This window comes from Malurus melanocephalus, unplaced genomic scaffold (genome assembly GCF_030028575.1).
Source record: "Malurus melanocephalus ecotype Western Australia unplaced genomic scaffold, MMel_1.1 scaffold_1215, whole genome shotgun sequence".
Lineage (NCBI taxonomy): Eukaryota > Metazoa > Chordata > Aves > Passeriformes > Maluridae > Malurus > Malurus melanocephalus.
In genome coordinates this window covers 38,686-60,246 of record NW_026624447.1, presented here as the reverse complement: position 1 = coordinate 60,246, position 21,561 = coordinate 38,686, and the positions used below count along the sequence as shown (strand labels likewise).

The following is a 21,561-nucleotide window of genomic DNA, read 5'->3' as shown; positions in this document are numbered from 1 at the left end:
CGGCCCGGAACCGAAACAGCGCAGAGAGAACGGGGCGGAAACAATCCCGGCCCGGAAATGAAACAGCCGGAGAGAGCGGGGCGGGACCGGGAGCGCGCTGCCTGCTGGGAAATGCAGGCGGGGAGCGAGCCCTCAGGGTGTAAACACCGAGTATAGACCCCGAGAGTAAACCCCGAGCCAGTATAAACACCGAGAATAAACCCCGAGTTTAAACCCCGAGTTTAAACCCCGAGTATAAACCCCGAGTATAAACCCCGAGTTTAAACCCCGAGTTTAAACCCCGAGTATAAACCCCGAGTATAAACCCCGAGTGTAAACCCAGAGTATAAACCCTGAGACTAAACTAAACCCCGAGTATAAACCCTGAGAATAAACTAAACCCCGAGTCTAAACCCCGAGTCTAAACCCCGCGGAGGCCGCTGTGGTCCCGCTGACACAAGGTCTCGGGATGTGGCCCTACATATCGGTGTTTGGGAGATAAAGCATCGTCCCCTGCAGTTAAAAAGCAAGGAAATAACGAGGAAAGGCAACGAAGGAGCTGTTCCTGTGCTCACAGGAGGAATTTGAGGGGGAAATGCCACGCTTTGGATGTGGGGGATAAAAAAAGCATTGGATGGCCCTGGGTTCTTAAAAAAAAAAAGACAAATTGGGGTGACCTGGAGGCCCTGTTGACTGCAGCAAAGCCAAATGGATTGTAATGGAGAAAATACCTGGTGGAAATTCTTTATGGTTACATCTAAATACTGCTGCATTTAATAAATGGTCCAAAATTCAGAGCACTTAAAAAACCACCACAGTCTGAGGCTGTCAGGAAGCTTCCCCTGCGATGAGAGGAATAAAGATGCACTAATTACTGTAACATTTGAAGATTAGACCCCAAATGTACTATGCTAATTTTGGTTTAAAATTTGCCAAAATTCTGAGTTTACTTCCAAATTATTACAGTTTGCCAAGCATTCCACAAATCCGTATGCAGAATCAACGGTGGCTGTACACAGAGCGCTTAGTTTGGTTACTCAAGCTTCCATAAAATTCTCACTTACTGAAGCAACTCTTTTACTTTATTACTTTAACAAGATATTCATTACTAACCTGCTGTCACATGCACGTCATTATTTCTCTGTTACTAAGATAGTATAGCAAAGATTTTTGTCCATAGTGCTTGAAATATGGAACAACTTGTGATTCATACTATGCTTTGGAGCACTGGTATGTTGTTGGCAATGTTGCAACTTATTTATTTTGCCACCTTAATTACTTTAAAATCCCAACTACTACATTATATTTAAGAAGAATTAATCTCATTTATCATATAGTGTCTGTAATTTAAGTTTTCCAGGCAACGGCACAGAAAATTATTAATGTATATGCATAATCAGATCTTATCTGAATTTCTAGGTCTATAAAGCTGAAAAAAAACCTCACAAAAATGTGTTCTTCTGTGAACTTTCTGGTACTTCCTGCTTTTAATTTGGCCAAAAACACTGCATAGAAAAGTGCAACACAGCACTTCTTCTCCCAGCTGGAATTAGGAAATGCACGGTACGAAAAGTGAAAAACAGAAAGGAGAGGAAAATGATCCAAATTTTCCAAAACCCCTGAAAAAAGTTTTAATTGAACTAACTTGTTCAACTGTTACTATAAATGACTGAACTCCCCCRAAGAGAGAAATTATAAAAAATAATTGAGTGATAATATCCAGATTTATAGTGTGTATGATTTGAAAATGCATTTTGTAGCAGCACCCACAGCAGATGATAAATGTCAAACTGATGAATATAAATACTGCAGAGTACATAACTGCTGGCAGTTTGCACTCTATGCATGTGTACATATATACATGCTGGCATTTAAAGCCCCTCTTGTGCAGCTCCACCCTCTAGTGAAGGAAAAGAAAGACTTTTAAGAGTTACCACAATGAAGTTTGGTTGAACATCAGTATTTTGAAGGTGTTAGCTTTCCAGATGCTGAGGCTAACTGGGAGTGGACAAGCTGTACAGAAAACTGATCAGAGCTCTATGTTTGTTAGTAAAAAATACCTGTTTTGTGATGAGGGTCCACAGAAAAGTAAAGGCAGGAACATGGGTTTGAAAGCATTGAAACTGCTCCATATATTGCACAAAATCAGCCTCGGGTCAACTGCAAAACAAAACTGCACAAGCTGAGAAAACCTGGCAAGTGCTACTGCAGCTGCCAATGTCCATGTGCATCTCTGTGCTTGTAGAGTGTTCCAGCTCCCAGGACACCACACTCAGGTTAGAATCAGCCCAGAACTCTGAACAACTGAGAGACAAGTTAAACAGCAACAAAAACCTGATCCAAAACCAATTCCAGACATGGTGTCACCTGATCCTCCACGAGGGGCAACAGTTGTGTTTAACAAGGTGGTCGAATGAACAGCTGAAAAGATCAGTGTGGATTAACATTTCCTTGATTTCCCATGGAGTCTTCTAAATCCATGCTTGCAAAGGGAATTCTAGTAAAGTTTTCTCTATGAAACTGATATTGCCTCAATGATTTTTCTCTCAGCTGAATTAAAGCAAAAAMACCCCCCATCTCAATAACCTTGGTGTGCCAGAATTTGTATAAATCTTGCACACAGTTCAGAGAATTATCAACCCTTGACAGTTAAATAGACTGAGAAATACAAATGTTAGGTATTATGTAGGTTTCTTAAAAAAAAAAAGAAAAAAAAGAAAAAGAAAAAGAAAATGGAAACTAAATGATAAATGGTTTGGAGTTCTCTGAAAATGGTTCATCAAGTTTCAGTTTTCCAAGTACTGTGCTCAGGCAACATCAGAGGATTAASTAATTATTTTGTTCTGTACAAAAGAGTATGGGGAACATGCTAAAAACATTAGCTGCTCCTTCTTATTTATTTATTTATATTTAATATCCATATTACTTCTTTCCAGTATAAAATGAAGAGCCTTGAACTTGGCAAGATCATGCGTGGGTAAACACTTTTAAGTAGTCCTTAAAAACAGAGCATGAAAAGCAAACATCCTGGTTTCTGAATTAACTACAGAACAAATGCATTTCTGCCATTTGCCCTCTTGGGTCTTAAGCAATTCCAAATCCAAAAGTCTCATTTAAGAGTGCACCTGCACATTCCTGGTGCAAACTGCCCTTGCCTACATGGGTCCAGTGAATGTGTTCTGGATAGGCAGGAGCTGTGTAAAGTTTGCTCTGAGGGGACAGAAAAACCCCCATTTGTTCCAGTTTCCCTACACTCCAGAAGGGTAATGGTGCCTCAGGCCAATCCTTCCAGACCCAGGAAGATTTTTAGATTTTTAGATTTTTAGATACCATTGAATCAACCCTCCCTGCTCTCTCTGGTCAAACAATGGACACAAGATGATGAGAGTGCAAAACATTGAAACATCCTCCAATCTCTTTATTTTACAGTTTAACCACGCACCAGCCAGGACTGGAACTTAAAAGGAAGTCATTTTAGGTAAATTTTGGTGGCAGCTGGAAAGCAGAAGTTCTTAAGGATGAAGGATGATGAAAAAGATAATATAGTCTTATGTTTTAAAAGGTGACTGTAATCTCACTTATTGATGCCCTACTTCTGAATTGGTTTTATGTGTCCTAAATAAATAAGAATAAACAATAGAGTATTTTAAAATCTAACTACAGCTCATAAGGACGGCTATTATGCTGTAAGAAGCTGTTACACTAGCTGAAACATCTTGACATCCCTTCACTTGCAAAAGCATGCAAAAAAGATACTTAACACAGGAGCTATCTTTGCCTTTTACTTTAGTTCTGGGTTTTGTATGGGAAGGACAGGAAAAATAAGTTKCTGGAAAGCAGAACGCCTTTGATTTTCCTGTAAAGGCCAGAAGAAAAAGCCTGTAAGCAGAAAAAAAACCTGTTTGCTGTTTGACAGGCTTGAAGTCATCTTRGGAAAAATAAAACTGCTTCCAATTATCATTCTGATTTTACCACGAGCTTCTTTACTGTTAGTGGTACCTAGTTTATTMAAAAATGTTCAGGGACAACATTTAAGACAGTATATTACTGCATTATTTTTTCCTTATAAAGTAGTGATGGTTGGGAAAGTGAATATAGAGAGTTAATATAGGTGTTCTTTCTGTAGCAATTCTGCACAATTTCAGGTATTTGAGCTATGTTTACTGAGTGAGATTGTAAAACGTAGATGCTGGGACACAAAGCTTCTTTAAAAAACACTTAAAAATTAATTTCACACCAAATACCACGTTTAAAAAGTACTTTTTGTTTTAATAGAGATAASCAAGTATCAGATGTATGATAACCAATTTTACAAAAGCTCTTGTACTTGCAAACTAAAAATCAAACACAAATGATTCGTATCTTGCTTGGTTCTTCCTTTTCCAAGTGAATAAGTCCCATTACAAAGAATAAATGTCTTCATTTTAATAGAAAAGGCATTATGCTGTCATTGGCATTGAAGACAAATGCTTATTTTACATTTCAGTTACCCAAAAGAAAATTTTATGATCTCCTCCGACTGCACATAATGGAAGAGTTCTGTGCCATGTCAAACCAGATCCTACAGCTGCAGTCCCAGTCAGAATGGGCTTTAAAAGAAAAAAAAAAGGGAGAGAAATATCAATACAACTTCCCTTTTAAATGACTTCTATAGCAGGCACAACAAATATCACAGATTAAACACTCCTTAACAAATACAGTTAAAATATGACAGAAATTCAACTGAAAAATATGATTCCAGTAYCTACTTACTACATCTAAGTGACATACAGCAAAATATTCCACAATAACAAATAGTTGGAACTATCTACATTATTGCAAACATTATTATTTTAAAGGCATGRTCTTAAACTTAGAAACCTTTTTAAAGATTTACTTCTGCTATTTCAGTGCACTCACAACTAGTATGTTTGGAGGTAATACTTTTAGTGCAAGCATTACAAATATCTACTGACTCCAGCATTTCCTGTGCTTCAGGTTTTCATTAATGATTTAAAATATAATCAGTTCAAACCAGAAATATACACAACTAGTTTAGAGACAGATTTATTAAATATCAGGTTAAAGGTGATTTTCTTCCCCCTAGCACCGATATGGCAAAGCAAACTAMAATATATAGATCAAGAAGMTTTTAAAATAGCAGGCTAAGTGTGYRGCAATTYTTTTCCTTAGCATGAATGCCACYGAGTAAAATAAAATGAAATAAAACAAAATAAAATAGGTACACCAAGCAGCAGTTCTGGATGGTGTGGGCTAGTTTTGAATTGAAGCTTTTAAGTAYACATGAGCCTGATCTAAGGAGAACAGATGCAACTCCAGTCAAAAATTTACCTGGGCATGTCCTAAATGATGAACCTGCAACTGAGTCGTTGTCTTTCCTGGATATCCAGTGGTTGCAAACAAATTTTCATTCACTCGGGACCACCTATGAATAAAATGAATCCAGCAATGAATAAAATGAATGATGTACTTTCCAAACACTCCTATCACACTCTCAGAAGKGCACACAAAGTGGAGTTCTCTCCCTTGGGACTGTGTGGAGATGTTACATATTCTAAAACCAGAGAAATACATTTAGTGAATTAGCTTGTAAATGATTCCCCACCCACAGCCCCATATGCACATTGCTGTAAAACAAAAAAAAATCACAGGAGTGTTACACATATATACTATACACGTGTCATTCACAATTTTAAAAAGTTTATTGGCCAAGTGCTCCTAAAAATGACCTAAGTGAGACACAATCAGGTTACTGAACTCACAACTGCTTGCATAGACACAGATTTACATAGATAAAACCACAAAATAGAGACAATACTTCTACCTGAATAATCTTGCTCGATCAACATGGACGGGTCTCTTATCCTGTGGGTAACTAAAAGAGACATTCAGTGTTAAAAACTGCTGTGCAAACAACTGCAGCTCAGACTGGAAGTACCAAAAGCACAGTGAGGGGACACATTGTCTGTTCTCTGTGAAGCAGCTGAGGGAAAACCAGAGCATCCCTGCAGCTTTGATCTCAGGCTGCAGTAGTTATCCAGTTTATTATGGATCAATAGTTGCTTATTTATGACCTGGAATGAAATTTAACAAGCACAYACAGTGAGAGATAAACAGCAGTGTGATGTCATCTCAAATGGACAAAAAGATAGACAATGCTATTATTAACAGAAAATAATGATAAAGATGAAACAAAGAATGCGAGGTCTGTGTTAATATCATAATTCCTGATAATTGCTTATTTATTTACTGACTAGTTTATACAATATATAGTGCCTATGAATATTTGTAAGGGCTGGAGCATCTCTCCCAAGGAAAGGCTGGGGAAGTTGGGCATGTTCAGCCTCAGCAGAGGTGACWGGGAGGGAACACCCAGAGAGGGTGAGGAATCTCCTTTACTGGRGACACCCCAGAASCATCCAGACACAATCCTGGGCTCAGGGTGACCCTGCTGCAGCAGGGAGCTGGACCTGCCTGTGTCCCTTCCCTGAGCCATTCCTGACATGTGTGTCAGCCAAGCACCTGCATCTCCTCAAAAATCCTATCCCATGGAGATAAAAATACCTGGAGCGAGTGATATCCCAGATCAGCCAATCGTTTCCAGCAACTGCTCCAATTTTCAGAGTATTTTTTAAACACCAGTCTGCTGACATCAGTGGTGTTTGTTCACACTCCAGGGAGAGAATGGCCTGCTGTGTGATCAGATCATAGAATCGTATTGTTCCATTTTTCTCTGCCACCATCAGCTGTAAAAAGAAATTCATAGAATGTGGGAAACTTAGCATGTAATGGAACTTAAATATTTTCTACTCTATAGAAGACCTAGAACACATCCAAGCAAATATTAATAATACTAAAAGAAGTACAATTTTTCACTTCATACTAGAAAATGTTCTCCTGGACACTCTTGCATCAATGAATAAAACCCACTTTAATCCATGCCACTGTCACACTGTTATACACAATGATTACATCCATTATTYTATCTCTATACAACAAGGTTGCTCAGGGCTTCCTCCACCCTCGTCTGGAACMCTTCAAGGAGTGAGCATTCACAACTTCTCTGGGCAACCCCTTCCAACATCCAGATAATGAAATGAAATTTTTTCTCCATAAAAATAAATGGTTCTCTGATATTCATGAGCAATAATTAAAAAAAGCAAAGAGGAATAAAAAGCAATACTCCAAGAATACCCAAGTTTGTTTAGAAAAACWGAACTGTCACCAAAATATGCTTTTCTGCAAACTAAAGGTCATGGTGCTGTAAAGATTTTGACTGCATTAAACTTTTCAGCAAGAACTGTCTTGACAAGTTTTATGAGCTTTAGGAACGGGCTTCTCTTTAAAAAAACAAACCCAGACCTGTACCTGTCTTTGACAATGGTCAAAGAAAAGACTTTCTAGTAATATGGAAGATCGGCGTACTATTGTAATATTTTTTTTGAAAATCTTTTAATTTTGTTGTGCTAACCAAGTTCCCCAGTAGCAAACAGCAGCTAACCCATTCCATTCTGATTCCACCTGAATTTCCCAGCTTTCTTAGCAAGGACAGATATTGATACTGGGGGGAAGTGTGAGGAGAACAGAGATCCTCCTTCCCTATTGATATGTARATATTTTTCTATTCTTATTTGAATGCTTTTCTCTGTTTTAAGTATTTTTGAGGTAACTTGAACAACCATCTGTAGCTGCTTAAGGCAGTTAGGGATAGGCACGACAGGAATAATAAATCCCAGACTGCAGGGACTAGAGCATTAATGAATCTGGATATTTGGGTACAGACCAGCTGATTAATCCTCCCCAGTACAGTGAAGAGATAAGCATAAAATCACAGTCTATTGATTTGGTTTTKCAGAACGTATTTCATGTACTTCAAGCAAGAACAACAACAAAAATCCCTTGTTAACTTCAAACAGATACTTTTCAAAGCTTGGCGTGCTCTATAAAGTCTGTTACTGGTGAACCAGGTCACCACGACTGAGAAAAACCTGAACTCTTCTCTGGTAACTGTCAATTAATATGCAATCAGCAGAATAGTTATCAACAACTAATTAATAGAATAGTTATCAACAACTGATGCACATCATCAGGAAGGAATATTTCTGATAGGGTAAAATGACAAGAATGATAATGATAATTCATTTACAGTCACTTCASATTAGCAGATCCAATCCATATCAAGTTACAGTGTAGACCTGCTCCTCAAACTTCAATGTCAGTACAGCATCAAAGGTTCATACTTTGGGTGTGTCCCCCTTGCTGTTGTTTTAAAGGTGGTGAGAGCAAAAAGCTGAAAGCCACAACCTTAAAAGCCTCCTCAGGATGCCAGCAAACGCTCATTCCAGGAGAACGTAAAACAAAATGGGCCTTCTCATTTCCTTCCAAATCCCAGACCCTGGAGAGAAAAGAAAGGGAAAAAAAAAAAAAGTAAAGCACTGAACTATTGCCATTTGCCTGCAAATACATTAACTTTCAGTGCCTGAAAGGAAAGGACAAAGGAAGTGACCACATGAAACAGGGTTCATGCTGGATCACTTGAAGAAGTCAGGAGAAGTGATTCATGCTACAGATAATGCATGTCAAAATTGATGAGCTAGGCAGAGCCTCTATTTAAATATTAAAATGATTTGACTTTTCAGTTATCTAGACATGAAATCTCAATGAGATGTTTCTCCTTTTTTCCCAAGTCAACACTGCAGCCTTTGTACTATCCCATAAATACCAGCACAAAGCAGGAAGGTCAGCGCTGGTCCAGGCAATACCAGGAACCCAAAGTGAGGTGCCACACACCTTAAATCATCCATGTCACCATGGGAAGGGTCACACCAAGCATTAAAGTGTTTTGGCTCCCTGATTTGTGAGTTTCCAGCTTTTTCTGGTAGGACAGAACTGAGTAATGGAAATATCAGAAAGCAGAAATGAAGCTAAGCAAACAGAAGAGCCATGGCTAAACAGAGGCAACACCAGCCAACAGAGGGTCTTGGGGAGCTTTCAGCAGATAAATCACATGTGCCAGCTGAACCTTTTTCTTCAGAAACACCTACAGTACATACCTGGCAGCTATAAAAAACTTCAAAATCAACAGTGTTTGGTCAATATGGACCAACAATGAAGTGTATGCTGAAACACCAAAACTAGGTTAGGTGATGAGTGAGTTTGCTTTGGATGWGTTCAATATGAGTGTCAATGAGCCATGGAGCTACTTTGTTTATAAAATGCAACAAAACCAAAACTGAGCCTATTTTACCTCACAGCCACTGCTCAGGTCCCTCTTTTCATACAAAATCCACAGCTCAGCTGCAGGACAAAGACATCCCAGTTGTGAACATTTATTTATAGGCATTTGGGCACTGGAACAAACCCATGGATCCTTCCTCTCTGACATGCCAAACCTTACAAACAGCCACTTTTAAAAGCTGTGTTTTGCCCAGTCTTTTGAGTTAGATGAGTGGCTACGTACTATTATTGTTTATTCTAGAGGATTTTTGCTGACTTCCTCCAGACCTTTTCAGTTTATATCTCACCAGGGTGCTTACAGCCTTATATTTAAGAGATTAAAAAAACTCTTAACTAATACATCATAAGTCTAGACAAAATATATGGGAATAAAGTAAATATATTTAATGAACAATGTTGTTTTCTTATGCCAAACCACAACAGATCAAATATTTGTTCTCCCCGTAGAAAACACAGGGTCTCTAATCTKGAAGAATCAGTGTCCTTACTAAAAAAAGTCAAAACAAAAACCTGACAAGTGTTTAAAAAATGAAATATCTACTTGATTAGGTAATTTAGAAACACACAATACTTTCTTCTACTGCCAAAAATTTTGCCTTGTAGATTTGTCCAAGTCAAATCAACACTTCCCATGTGTATTTACTGTGCAGGGAGAAAATGATGATACAACAGAAGACAGTGAATCATTTTGGCAAAAGGAATATGCCATTATGTTTCCTTCCCTGAAGTGAGTGATGTTATTAGGTGTTGAGACAGAAAATTATGCTTTTTACCTCCCTAACTTTGTTATTTATAGAGTTACTAAATTTGTATTTTTTACTTTGTAAGAATGGCAGGACTGTTAGTAACAAACAGTATGGGGAGGGGAAAGGGATAAAAGACTCTCTTGTATTTTCTTTATTGATACCAAAGATGATATAATTTATATTTGGGGAAAAGAAAAACCCAAACCCCCAAAACCCAAACCAGGCAATACATATCAACATGGATCTTGSTCTGAATGCATCATATCTATACAATCACATACTTGTTCAATTTATACAAAAAGTGTGCAAATTCAAAGACTGGACTCTAAAAAAACMCCAAATATTTCAGTAGGACATTTTTCATATGAAGGGACACTGGAAAATCCAATCATACAAACAGATGAAGAAAAAAATATGAAATAAGACAACTTTTATTAAAAATTCTGACAGAAATCCATAACTGGCTGTCACTAGGAATGGGAAGATGCAAATGGAATATGATTTTGGAGGCAGAAGTRAGTGATAATGACAACTTTTCAATATAGCCAGAAACTGAAATATTTATTGAATAAATTAAGATTCAAGTGTAACATGTGCTGGCAATACATTAAAGAAAACAAAAACAAATTACTAAAGAGTTACCATTAGYTTTCCTTCACATTGTCTAGAGAAAAATCAACATAAAATAACTAGGGCACGAGAGTATCATATGAAAAATATGCTACAGATAAAACCCTCTAAAACCAGATGAAACACTRCAATATATCCYAAGACTCAATTTAGCTTTCAGTGACATCCAGCCTTTCTCCCTTCTTTATGGAGCAAAACTGAATTTTTTCTACATGCAAGAGAGAGGACTGAACTTCACAGTGAATGATAAATTCACAGAGTTCTCTATGAAGTGATGTGAGCACGGCCTAAGCAAATGAGCAGAACTCAGGAAGGAATCAAATGGCAGGAATATTAACAGATAACATGGAACACAATTCAACTGAACATTCTTCTGCACTCAAAAAGAGAGCAAGAGGATGTAGTTTAAGGAAAGATAAAAAAAAAGGAAAAAGGAGAGTGAGGGAGAGAAAGGGATGGAGAAGTCTTTTCTAGCTTTTTAAAATCAAAGCCATTGCAGCACTCCCTGAGCAGAAGGAATTTCAATGCTGGTGCTACTGAGAGCCTGACACTGTCAGCAACCCTTCAGTTCCACAAGAGGAGGGAGCATGAGGGGATTATCAATCAGATTGAATGAACCTTTTAACACTCAAGAGGTTCATTTTCAGCATGGATATGAGATSAGTGGGTTTTGACAGGATGAAATTTTGCATTGAGTAATTGAAGAAACATCAGACAATGTCCACAACCACCAACAGCGAAGGTGTCAGTTGAGCTCGTGGTGTTTTCCAAACATTTCCCACAATTTTTTGGCTTCATGATTTGTACATCTGAATCTGTGCAGACTCCTGGACTGTGTTTCCAAATCATAATGACAAAGCCAGTAGGAATTTTTTTTTTTTTTGCAGAGTGGTGCACAGACAGTTGTGCACACATGGATCCCATTACCAAAGTGGGATGCACATGTTCCTTCCTACACATAATGCAAACATCCAAGGAACTGTATAATGCCTTGTTGTTCAAGGAATTAAATGGAATATTCCTTAAAGCTGGAATATTTTTTTCTTATTCATTAAGCATGTTTTTATGATACCAAGAAATGGGCAAGCAAATTATTTTAATTACACATAAATATTATACAGAATTTTGAAACTTTATGTGGGAAACAGTAATTCCTGAGTGACACAGCAGCAATTTAAAGCTAAGAACATTGGATACAACCAGCACCCCACTTACACTGTCTGTCTTCAAACCAAAATGCCTGAGATGGCATTGCTGCAGCAATTTGTGGCAAGACTGGAAATCTCACTTTCTTCAAGGTCCCTGATAAACTTAAACCTAAACCTAAACTTTCTATTGAATGAAARCCAGGGAAGACCTAAACATGTTAGKATATAGTCAGTAAACACTGAAACATTGTTTTAAAACTTCATTAGTATTTAAAACTGGAACTCAAGATTTGTGCTAATTGTTCTAGAACTTTATCCCACATTAGGGCATYAGCAGATTTTGTATCCTAAGGACAATTTCAGGATAGCAATTCAGTACAGACACAAGAATTATTCCTCTTCTTACATTACTAGTGCAGCAAATTACAGAGTTAAGTCAAGAATGATTTTGGTAAGTCCCAAGGAATGCATTTTCCACTCGTTTTGAAAGTGTAACCTTTAAATTTAATAGAAAGAATCTTCAAACCCCACATGCATGAATGGAAAAARTAAGAGCTCAAGTAGCCAAAAAAAATCCTACTTATTTCCCATGGCTTTTAACCGAAGACTTTATGGTTTATGGCATAAAATGTCAGATTTATGAAGCTGAAATCTTGTTGGTATACATTGATTGCATAAATTTTRTTTCCTTTCCGATTAGTATCAATTAGATTTCTAGTTTTAAAACAGTTTTCTTTCATCCCAGGAAAGCTGAGGATTTCATAAGATGAACAGAAAAAGGACACACAGTCAAACAGTTTTTTGGTGAATAAGCCAAATATGAGTTTAGATTTAATGAAGAAATCAAGAATAGGAAATAAATCAGAACAAGATACAGGCAAATCATCCATTTCTGCTATTGATCCCCAATGATTTAGTTGGAAATATGGACCAGACACAAACTGGTTTAAAACCTGACCTGYCTGATGACAGAATGCACAGAGAGGGTCTGTGTAACTCAGTGCTGAGCTGTGCAGGTCTGCTCTGTCCTATTCTCATTTTATTCCAATCCCAGAAAGGGGGAACACAGTCTATGCAATTCCAAGACATCAGTTTTCTTCATTTKGAATCTAGCTGGTTTGAAATATTGCTTTGAAAAAAGACAATCTACAAGTCACAACAAAAAGCCAGTCCACAGCCTAAGTTAACAAGAATAGTCTGTTTTTTGTCTTGTTAGTGGACTCTTAGAGAGCACACTACAAATAAAGAAAAGAAATGCTTATTCAAGTGGACATATAAAGCATTCCCACACAGAAGAGGTCACATACTAGCTGTTCAATCCTGTTTTAACAAAATGCATACCTGCAGGTGTGATCATCACTGACACTCGCCATCTCCTGACCGTGGCTGGGAGCAAAGACCAGATCATTGATGTAATCTGAGTGGCCATCAATTGTCTGCCAAGCAAAAAACAGAGATTGACCTACAGCTGACAGTTCCACCAATGCATTTAACAGACCTGCTAATGGAAAGATGTGTGAGTGTCAAGAGAAAAGGAAGTTTTTAACAGTTACTGGATTTCCTTACAATATCTAATTCATGCTCAGATTCATGGAAGCAAAAAGACCTCCCCACGATTCTTTGTGGTTACCAGAGGTCAGGCTGACGTTTTTGCTTGACAAGAATCAGTGAACCACACCAGAGCTTATCCTTTTGGCAACCACTGAMTTTTGAAGGTAGAAGATAATAAATCTCAAAAAGGAAGAAGAGAATGAGCAGGAAGTGAATGTATGCACAAACTTCCTACACCAAAGAACTCTGATTCCTGGTGATGAACTCTCATCTCTGAATCTCTCATTAAACACATCTGTGGTGTTTTGGACAGAAATCTCACCAAGGTTTAAGTCAGGCAAATATCTGTGCATCTGTTACTGTTCCACCCTCCTCTATTCAGTGCCACTGATTAAGTCTCAAGGCATGGCTTGCTGTTGTTTTGCCCAGCAAGGTATCATAAAAATGAGACAAAAATATCCTCTGGAGAACAGCAAGAGGCCCAGAGACTGCAGAGGAAAACAAGGTCGAATGAAAACAAGTTCCASAGTTTTCTGAAAGAAAAACACACTACCTTTAAGTGTAGCTATTCTGAGGAACAAATGCAAAACTGATTAAAAAAAATCTCAAGCACGCACAAGAACTAAATCCCCCCCTCTAAGCTTTATGAATGCTTCATCAATTCAACACAGAAACATTTTCAGCAGCCAACTTATTTTTTTCCAATAAGTCATTTTTTATCAAAACCTAATGGATTATACTAGAACTAATAGATCCTAAGATGATACTAAACTATTCAGACAGAATGCCAAGTCTTTTGACAATTTTCAGCATTCTGACTTCAAATATTCTGCCTCATTTTACTTCTAGAGTTCTGATGAAATATGCTTTTCATTAAACAAAATTTGAAGCAGGACAAGGAAGCCATAATTCATTTCCAAATGAAAACCTCAAAAGGAGAAAAAGGTTTCACSAAGATCCATCAGTCATATTTTACCTTTTGTTTTTTTTTTGTTCTGGGCTTGATCCAACCCATAAATTTTGGATTAGTTGTGTCGACAAAGTAATGGAAAACTCAAGTGTGTTCAAGTTCCTTGTTGATTATTACATCAAGACAGTTTTTCCACCGGGAGAACAGAGTAAGATTACTCCATCCATCCCTCCAGAAGCAACATGTACTAATTGTTTACCAKAAGAGACAAAATGTTCAGAGATTAAATTCTCAACAGTCACACACTTCCTTCAGCTTTGCTGCCAGGTTCTGTGCCTCTCCTGAAGATCCCACTGTATCATGGATTCAGAATTTTCCACGTGTTCACCATGAGTTCAGCCTCAGCTTTATAAAACTTGTTCTCTGAGGCAGCAGTGAAGTGTCACTAAGAAGCCATTGTATCAAACTTTATTGAAAGCTACCATCAGTTGTTTTTAAAGCAGTTAGGTGTTTCTTCACCTAAAGTAGTTAGGTGTTTCTTCACCTAAAGCAGTTAGGTGTTTCTTCACCTAAAGCAGTTAGGTGTTTCTTCCTAAAAAGTTTAGAATACAATGGTCATCCAGGTATAAGAAACTAAGATGACTGACCAGTGAAAGGGTTTTCACACTTTCTATCAAAAAAACCCAGAAGACAGGCTCAAAGACAACTTTGACTGACATAAACACACTAGTCCACATTCTTTTTACTGAGTTCCTCATGAAGAGGTAAAAACATGTATTTTTAGCTGTATTCTCATTATTTTTAATTAGACCAAGCCTGACCCAGTAASAGTGTGTATTTTTACTTACTCTTCAACCACAGTACATCCTTAATAAAGTTCTTGGACAGCTGATTTCAGTGSTGGAGCTGGCATAAACAAAGCTAATAGCTTTACTGTTAAATTCAAGCCAACACTTCTCATTTGTATTGCATATGAACCMAACAATCACAGAATCATTAAGGCTGGAAAAGAGCTCTGAGATSGCTGAGTGCAAACATTAACTTTACCCTGGCCTGGTCCATCCCTGCTTAACATTAAAGCCCGTTGTCTAAAGTATGATAAAACTGGCAGATATTACATAAATAATAACTTTAACRTGGAATGACAGATACCAACTCACTTTAAGCAAAGAGCATAAAGAACKTGTAGGATCATTTTTTCAGAAATCCCACCAAGGTGACTCTGTGTCAGTTATCCCACTGATACTTTCACTCAGTGGTAGTAAAATAATGTAAAATGATCAAGACTGAAAGAAGGAAATTAAAAGTATGTGCATGTATGAAGCAACATAAAGAACATTTTCTKTAAGGACATTTAGTAACATCCATCTTTACTTCTTATGCTGTGCCTTTATTCATTCTATTATCAATATTGTCACATAAGTGACATCCACAATTTATCTATGTGATAAATCTCATTGTCTTACCAATACAAATTAACACACCAAAAACAAAAGCTAAGCCACTCTCATCAAAAGAGACATYACCATATTCTAAAGCAGTAAAAACCAAGGAAGACTCTCTCCAAAGTATTTTCTTTAATAGYTGGATTTGCTTCTTGTTATCTAAGACCCCACCAAAAAAACTTCCAATTGGATTGCACAAACATCTAATAATAATAGCAGTACTTGGACTGGGACATGGTTTCAAGGCAAGAATTTGGAAGGAAATCAGAAGATTGTGTAGGTAATAATTACAGTTATTTGCACTTGAATGACATTTACAATACAATAATTATCCGTRGAGATGATGGATCTCTGACAAATGGAGCAGAAGGACAGCTGAACATTAGACTTCACTAAAGACTAAATAATCTTTTAAAAATCACATTAGCTACCCTTACCTTAAATTCATTCTTGTCCTGCAGGTCTGAAGTAAAAAGCCTCAACTTCCTATCAGAAGCTGCAGTACAAAACCTGCACTCAACAGAAAAAAAGAGGCCCTCAGTCAATCACCATGGCAGCAGTTCTCCCTCATTTTAAAAATGCAAAGTGAGATGCAAAGAAAAAATCAACTTTGAAAAAAACCAAAAGCAGCTATCTAGCCTTTTCTGCTTTGGCAACAAGCAGAGTTATAAATGGAGCTTATATGAAAAACAGTGTGCATCAAGTGCCAAGAATACTTATTCACAGATAGAAATGTAAGACACTTTACAAAGCTAAAGCTGGATCAATTACCAATTACCTGAAATATCTCTCATAAATTCCACTGAAATTTTCCTTGGAAGAAGTGGTAGAGCACAAAAAAGAACACTCATTATCAGTGGKTTAAATACTGAAACACAGAATTCATAAATCAATTTCTAACATATTTTGCCCCAAAAGACAGTGCAGCAGTAAGCAACTATGGTAATTTTGAAGAATCACACAACTACTGAGTACATTTTAATTCTTAAGTTAACATTTAATAGCTGACCATCTTTCTAAACTTTCTGGATTTACACCTTAATGGCTCTCATAAATGGTATCTGATCTACTCTGAAACACAGCACATACTATGCAAACCAGTACAAATATAAAGYAGCTTTATAAAGGAGGCCATTCAAATGATCTCACAGTTACTAAAACTCTTAAATGAAATGTTTCTTCACAGATGTATGAAGAATGAACTATGTCTGAGGTCCATAAAAATAATGAAAATAATATTATTTACTGTTTGTTCACTGGGGAGAGGGTCAAGGGTCACAAGACGTAGGACAAAAAACAAACAAATGAACAAATAAAAATAATGACTACAACAATAAAAATGTCCTAGTGAAGTGTTCAGGGACTTCATCAGTGACTTCTGAAGAGTCAGATTTCACTCATGAGCTTTAAATAGTCCAATATTTAATCAGGGTAAACAGCTAAGAGAGAAGGACTCCTTGTACCTTATCTGGGGAGGAATAGCATCAAGCCTCGTTTCRGGACTCCACGCTATGGCATCAACTCTGATTCCATGGTGAAATGTTCTCAGTGTCTTATACTGCATGCCTTCCACTTCTGCATCCTCCTCCTGCAGAAATAGTGCAGTTAGCTGATTCACAACAGTGTCTGGAGGGCTTCTAACAAATCATCACATGAAAAGGCTTTCAAAATTACAGATATCAGGATCTTTTCAGATCATAATACTTTCAAAGTGAAATCCTGGTATTAACTTGAAGTATTTAAGTRCTTAAAAATACATTAAATGATTTCATTCTCAAGCCAGAGGCCAGTGCAGAGCACAAAAATCAGAACTGAGCTACAAAGATGCTGAGCTCATCCTCTGTAMAAGAAGTATCTTCCCAGATAAATCCACTTATAACAGCATGATAAATTAATACACACTGAAATGAGGAGAAACAAGGGGAACAAAAGCAAGCCTGTAATTGAAACTGTCTTCTCTCTGAGATGCTTTTACAGCATGGAAAAATGCTGCCACTTTCAGAGCATGGCTCTTCAAACAGCAGGACATGGGAAGGTGCCCTCTGTCATCTAACCACAATTACAGGCTTGCTTATTTTTCTCACTGGTGACAACACCACATGATAGCAAAAARATGAAACAAGAATTAGGATTGTGGCCTCCATCAATGAGCTGACCTCYAGAAAACTTCTACAAGTTTTCAAAACAACCAAGGGAGCACCTAAAAGGATATTTTTACAGAACTTTTTCTATGTCAGAATTTCTGCTTTAAGGTAAAGAACCTCTCTGCATGCCCTGTGCACAATGTAGAGGCCAAGCTGAGGATGCATGAAATTACCCACAGCTTTTCAATGCTTCTCACCAGGAAGAAAGAATAACATCTTCCTCTCCTACTTGGAAATACTCAGTGACTCCACATGTGGAAGGAAAGGGAGGATATGAAAATTATAGAAAAAAAACCACCTTGTACCAGTGGTTGTCAAAATTTTAATTGCTTCCCTTTCAAGGCCTACAGCAGTAACAAGTGAGAGAGCAACACAAATGTCAGTGTGTTTTTGTGGTTAGCACTAGTGCCTCTCAGAAAATTTCCAGCAGTAACACCATGGGAAATAACAATAATAATAAAAATAAAAATATGAGCTATGCTATTATTCATAATAGACAACATTAAAAATACTGSATAATAGAGAAACAAGATGAACAAACAAAGCTTAGAAATTCCAAGCAATTGTGTCCAATTGAATGCCAAGCACCTAGGCAAAAAAACCCAGCTAAGGAAAAACATTTTATATGGTTTAAAAATAYACATCACTCAGTATTTTACATTTTAAAATTTGTTACAATATGATAATTCTAAATAATTTCAAGGTAAGAAACTTTACTGTTCCAAGAGTCTGTAAAGGAGATCCAGTAAAAACAACTGGGAGGGGAAAAAAAATTAGATATTTCTACAATCCATCCCTAAAAAGAAATACCWATAAAATTAGCACAGATATTTTAGTTGTAACATTGAAAATAGTTGTAATCTTTGCTGTTTCCCAGGCTAGCTGGAAGCTCTAGTAGATAATTTAATCCAATTAGCAAATACATGCAGAACAAAATAGAACTGTGAAAAAATGTGCCAACTACCCACCAATGATAAAGAACAACACAGAGCAAAGATAATGTCACATATTCTCAAAGCTGGGCATTTAAATTCTGAGACAGCATTGACCAACATTAGCAAGAGACAGCAAAATGGGATTACTCTTCCAGTAAAATATTTCTGATTTTTTTGCAGTCCATTCAGAGAGTGTGGTGATAGAATGAGAAGCAACRATTTGAAACTGCAAGAGGGATGATTTTGATAAGCTACTGGAGGAGATTCTTTACTGGGAGGGGTTGAGGCACAGGGAAAGGYTGTCCAGAGCAGCTGCTGATGCCTCAAACCTGAAAGTGTTCAAGGCCAGACTGGATGGGGCTCTGAGCAACCAGGGGAAATTGGGAATAGAGGATCTCTAAGATCCCTTCCAAACCAAACCATTCTGTGACTCTATGGTTCTAGTCAAAAGGAAATTTATATCCCCCTGTTTATACCAGAAGGATAGTAATTTATATTAATATATATTTTATATATATATTTMTATATAAACAAGAACCTGMAGAACAAGTATCCCAGATTTGTTAATGTAACAAACAAGTCAAATCATCCCATTTAYAGCAGGGAGAGGAGGAAATAGGAAAGTGGCCAATCATCCTTCAGGAGAAAATTAATCAAATCAACAATAAGTCAGACTAACCTGGAATCTGCAAGTCCCAACAACCACRTAATTGTTGCCACCATAAGCAATGAGGGAACACGCATCCCCRCTGTCAAATGGATTGAATTTTACCACGTGCACGTAATCCTCACAATCCACAGTGTAGGAAGTGTTTCTAGTAGAATCTTGCTTCATTTTCAGTGAGCKAAATCAAGGTCTCACAGAAGTGATATCTTCTCCAGGATGAAAATCTACATTCCTACACACAAAGTTTTAAAAAGCATGGATTACTCATTTGCATAAAGAAAAAATGTAAAAGGTTTTTGGCCTGTAACATATTTACAACACAAAAGTCGCACTTAAGCTTATTATTTTTAAACATAGCATGTTCATTTCAGCAATTGAAATATTTACTAACCTTACTAAATTCAAAAGTGGCTCTACAGACTGCAGCAATAACTGTAGATTTTGTGCTACTCTTGGCAACCCAACAGCAATACAAAAAAAAAGTAACACACCAGAAAAATCAAACACAGCATTTTAGCATTTTCAACCAAATGATAAGAAACTATACATCACTACCTCCAGATTCTCTTTACTCCTCTGCCTCTTTACACACTGTGTGTCTAACTAAAACCAGAGTTAACCAAGGTTGCAAGACTGTATGAAATACTGTCATGCTTTCAAGCAGTTTTCAGGAAATCAGGCTCCTGTGCTAGAACACAAGAGCTCAAGGTACACAATTGATTTCAGAATCACTCCTTTAGTCCCAGGAGAGATTTGACATTAGTTGATGTCTTTTTGTGAAATCAGACCTTTACACACCATGTGAAAACCACCTGAAATCTCAGGCCTTTGACAGATTTTGGTGTGTAAATGATCTGAAGGCCCCAGCACCCAAGAATGTTTCGCTTGGGAGCCAGCCAGGTTTGACACAGGCAGCACTCAAACACACAGAGTCCCTCCACAGATGCGTGGTTATTTATTAATTCATACAATAAAACCACCATATTACCACTAAYACTTTAACCATATGACTTGCATTGTTTTGGTCCTAAGGCCAAATGCAAATTTTATTCCTATCTRTAGTCTTCTTCCTTTAAGCCATTACAGAATCACAGCATCTTAGGGGGCTGGAAAGGACCTGAAAGATCCTCTAATCCCAAACTCCTGCCATGGGCAGGGACATTTCCCACTAGACCAAGGTGTCAATGCCTCATCCAACCTGGCTTTGAACACTTCCAGGGCTGGAGCATCCACAATCTCCCTGGGTAATCTTTTTCCAGTGGCTAACCATCCTCACAGTACAGAATTTCTTCCTCACATCTAACTGAAGTTTCCTTTCTTTCACTCTGTACCCATTACTCCTCGTCCTGTCACTGCAGTTCCTCACAAAGTGTCCCTCTTTGGTTTTCCTCTAGGGCCACCTGAGATGGGAGAAGCTGCTGTGAGGTCTCCACGCCAGATTCTCCTCTCCAGGCTGAACAGCCCCAACTTTCTCACCCCAATTATCAGCCGCCACACCAGCSTGAAAACACCGAGAGTTTTATCACCTTCATTCCTTTAGGAACACACTCAGGGACACCGAGCCCCATGGGTTCCGCTCACCTCTCCCCATCCCCACGCTCCCTTTGTGCTCCTGATCCCCCCTTTAACCCCTCCGGGCACAAATGCTGCTCCCCAATTCTGCGGGGCTGGGGTGCCCCTGTCCCGGCTCACACGCACCTCAGCGGCCCTAAAACCCGCACGGCATCGGAACCCGCACAGCCCTGAAACCCGCACAGCCCTGAAACCCGCACGGCATCGGATCCCGCACAGCCCTGAAACCCGCACAGCCCCGGATCCCGCACAGCCCTGGAACCTGCACCGCCCTGAATCCTGAACAGCCCCGGATCCCGCACAGCCCCGGATCCCGCACAGCCCCGGATCCCGCACGGATCCCGCACCGCACCCGATCCCGATCCCGATCCCGATCCCGCTCCCGCTCCCGCTCCGGCAGCAGCTCCCGCCCCGGATCCCGCAGCACCGCCAGTGCTTCCGGGGCAGCGGCTCCGCGCCCATTGGGCAGCGCGGGTGATTTGAACGGAGCCGCTCCAGCCCCGGCTCTGACACGGCGGCGGAGCTCCAAACCCCGCTGAGGAGAGGGCAGAGCGGCCCTGACACAGCGGCGGAGCTCCAAACCCCGCTGAGGAGAGG

The 21,561-nt window shown here is 38.5% G+C and overlaps 1 protein-coding gene across 2 annotated transcripts; it reads right to left on the bottom strand.

The window, feature by feature from the left end:
• Positions 1-4,203: 4,203 nt before the first annotated feature.
• Positions 4,204-21,331, bottom strand: NUP37 (nucleoporin 37). 2 transcript variants are annotated; one of them, XM_057387430.1, is made up of 10 exons: positions 21,317-21,331; positions 19,405-19,624; positions 17,110-17,234; positions 16,084-16,156; positions 13,082-13,176; positions 8,284-8,374; positions 6,544-6,725; positions 5,804-5,854; positions 5,311-5,404; positions 4,204-4,568 (listed from the first exon to the last, which is right to left on the bottom strand). In XM_057387430.1, exons 2-10 carry the CDS (start codon positions 19,558-19,560, stop codon positions 4,455-4,457), a joined length of 981 nt encoding a protein of 326 aa, XP_057243413.1. In that variant the 5' UTR covers positions 19,561-19,624; positions 21,317-21,331; the 3' UTR covers positions 4,204-4,454. The 2 variants fall into 2 exon arrangements, with proteins under 2 accessions (XP_057243413.1, XP_057243412.1); XM_057387429.1 differs by lacking the exon at positions 21,317-21,331 and adding an exon at positions 19,784-20,034.
• Positions 21,332-21,561: the final 230 nt, after the last annotated feature.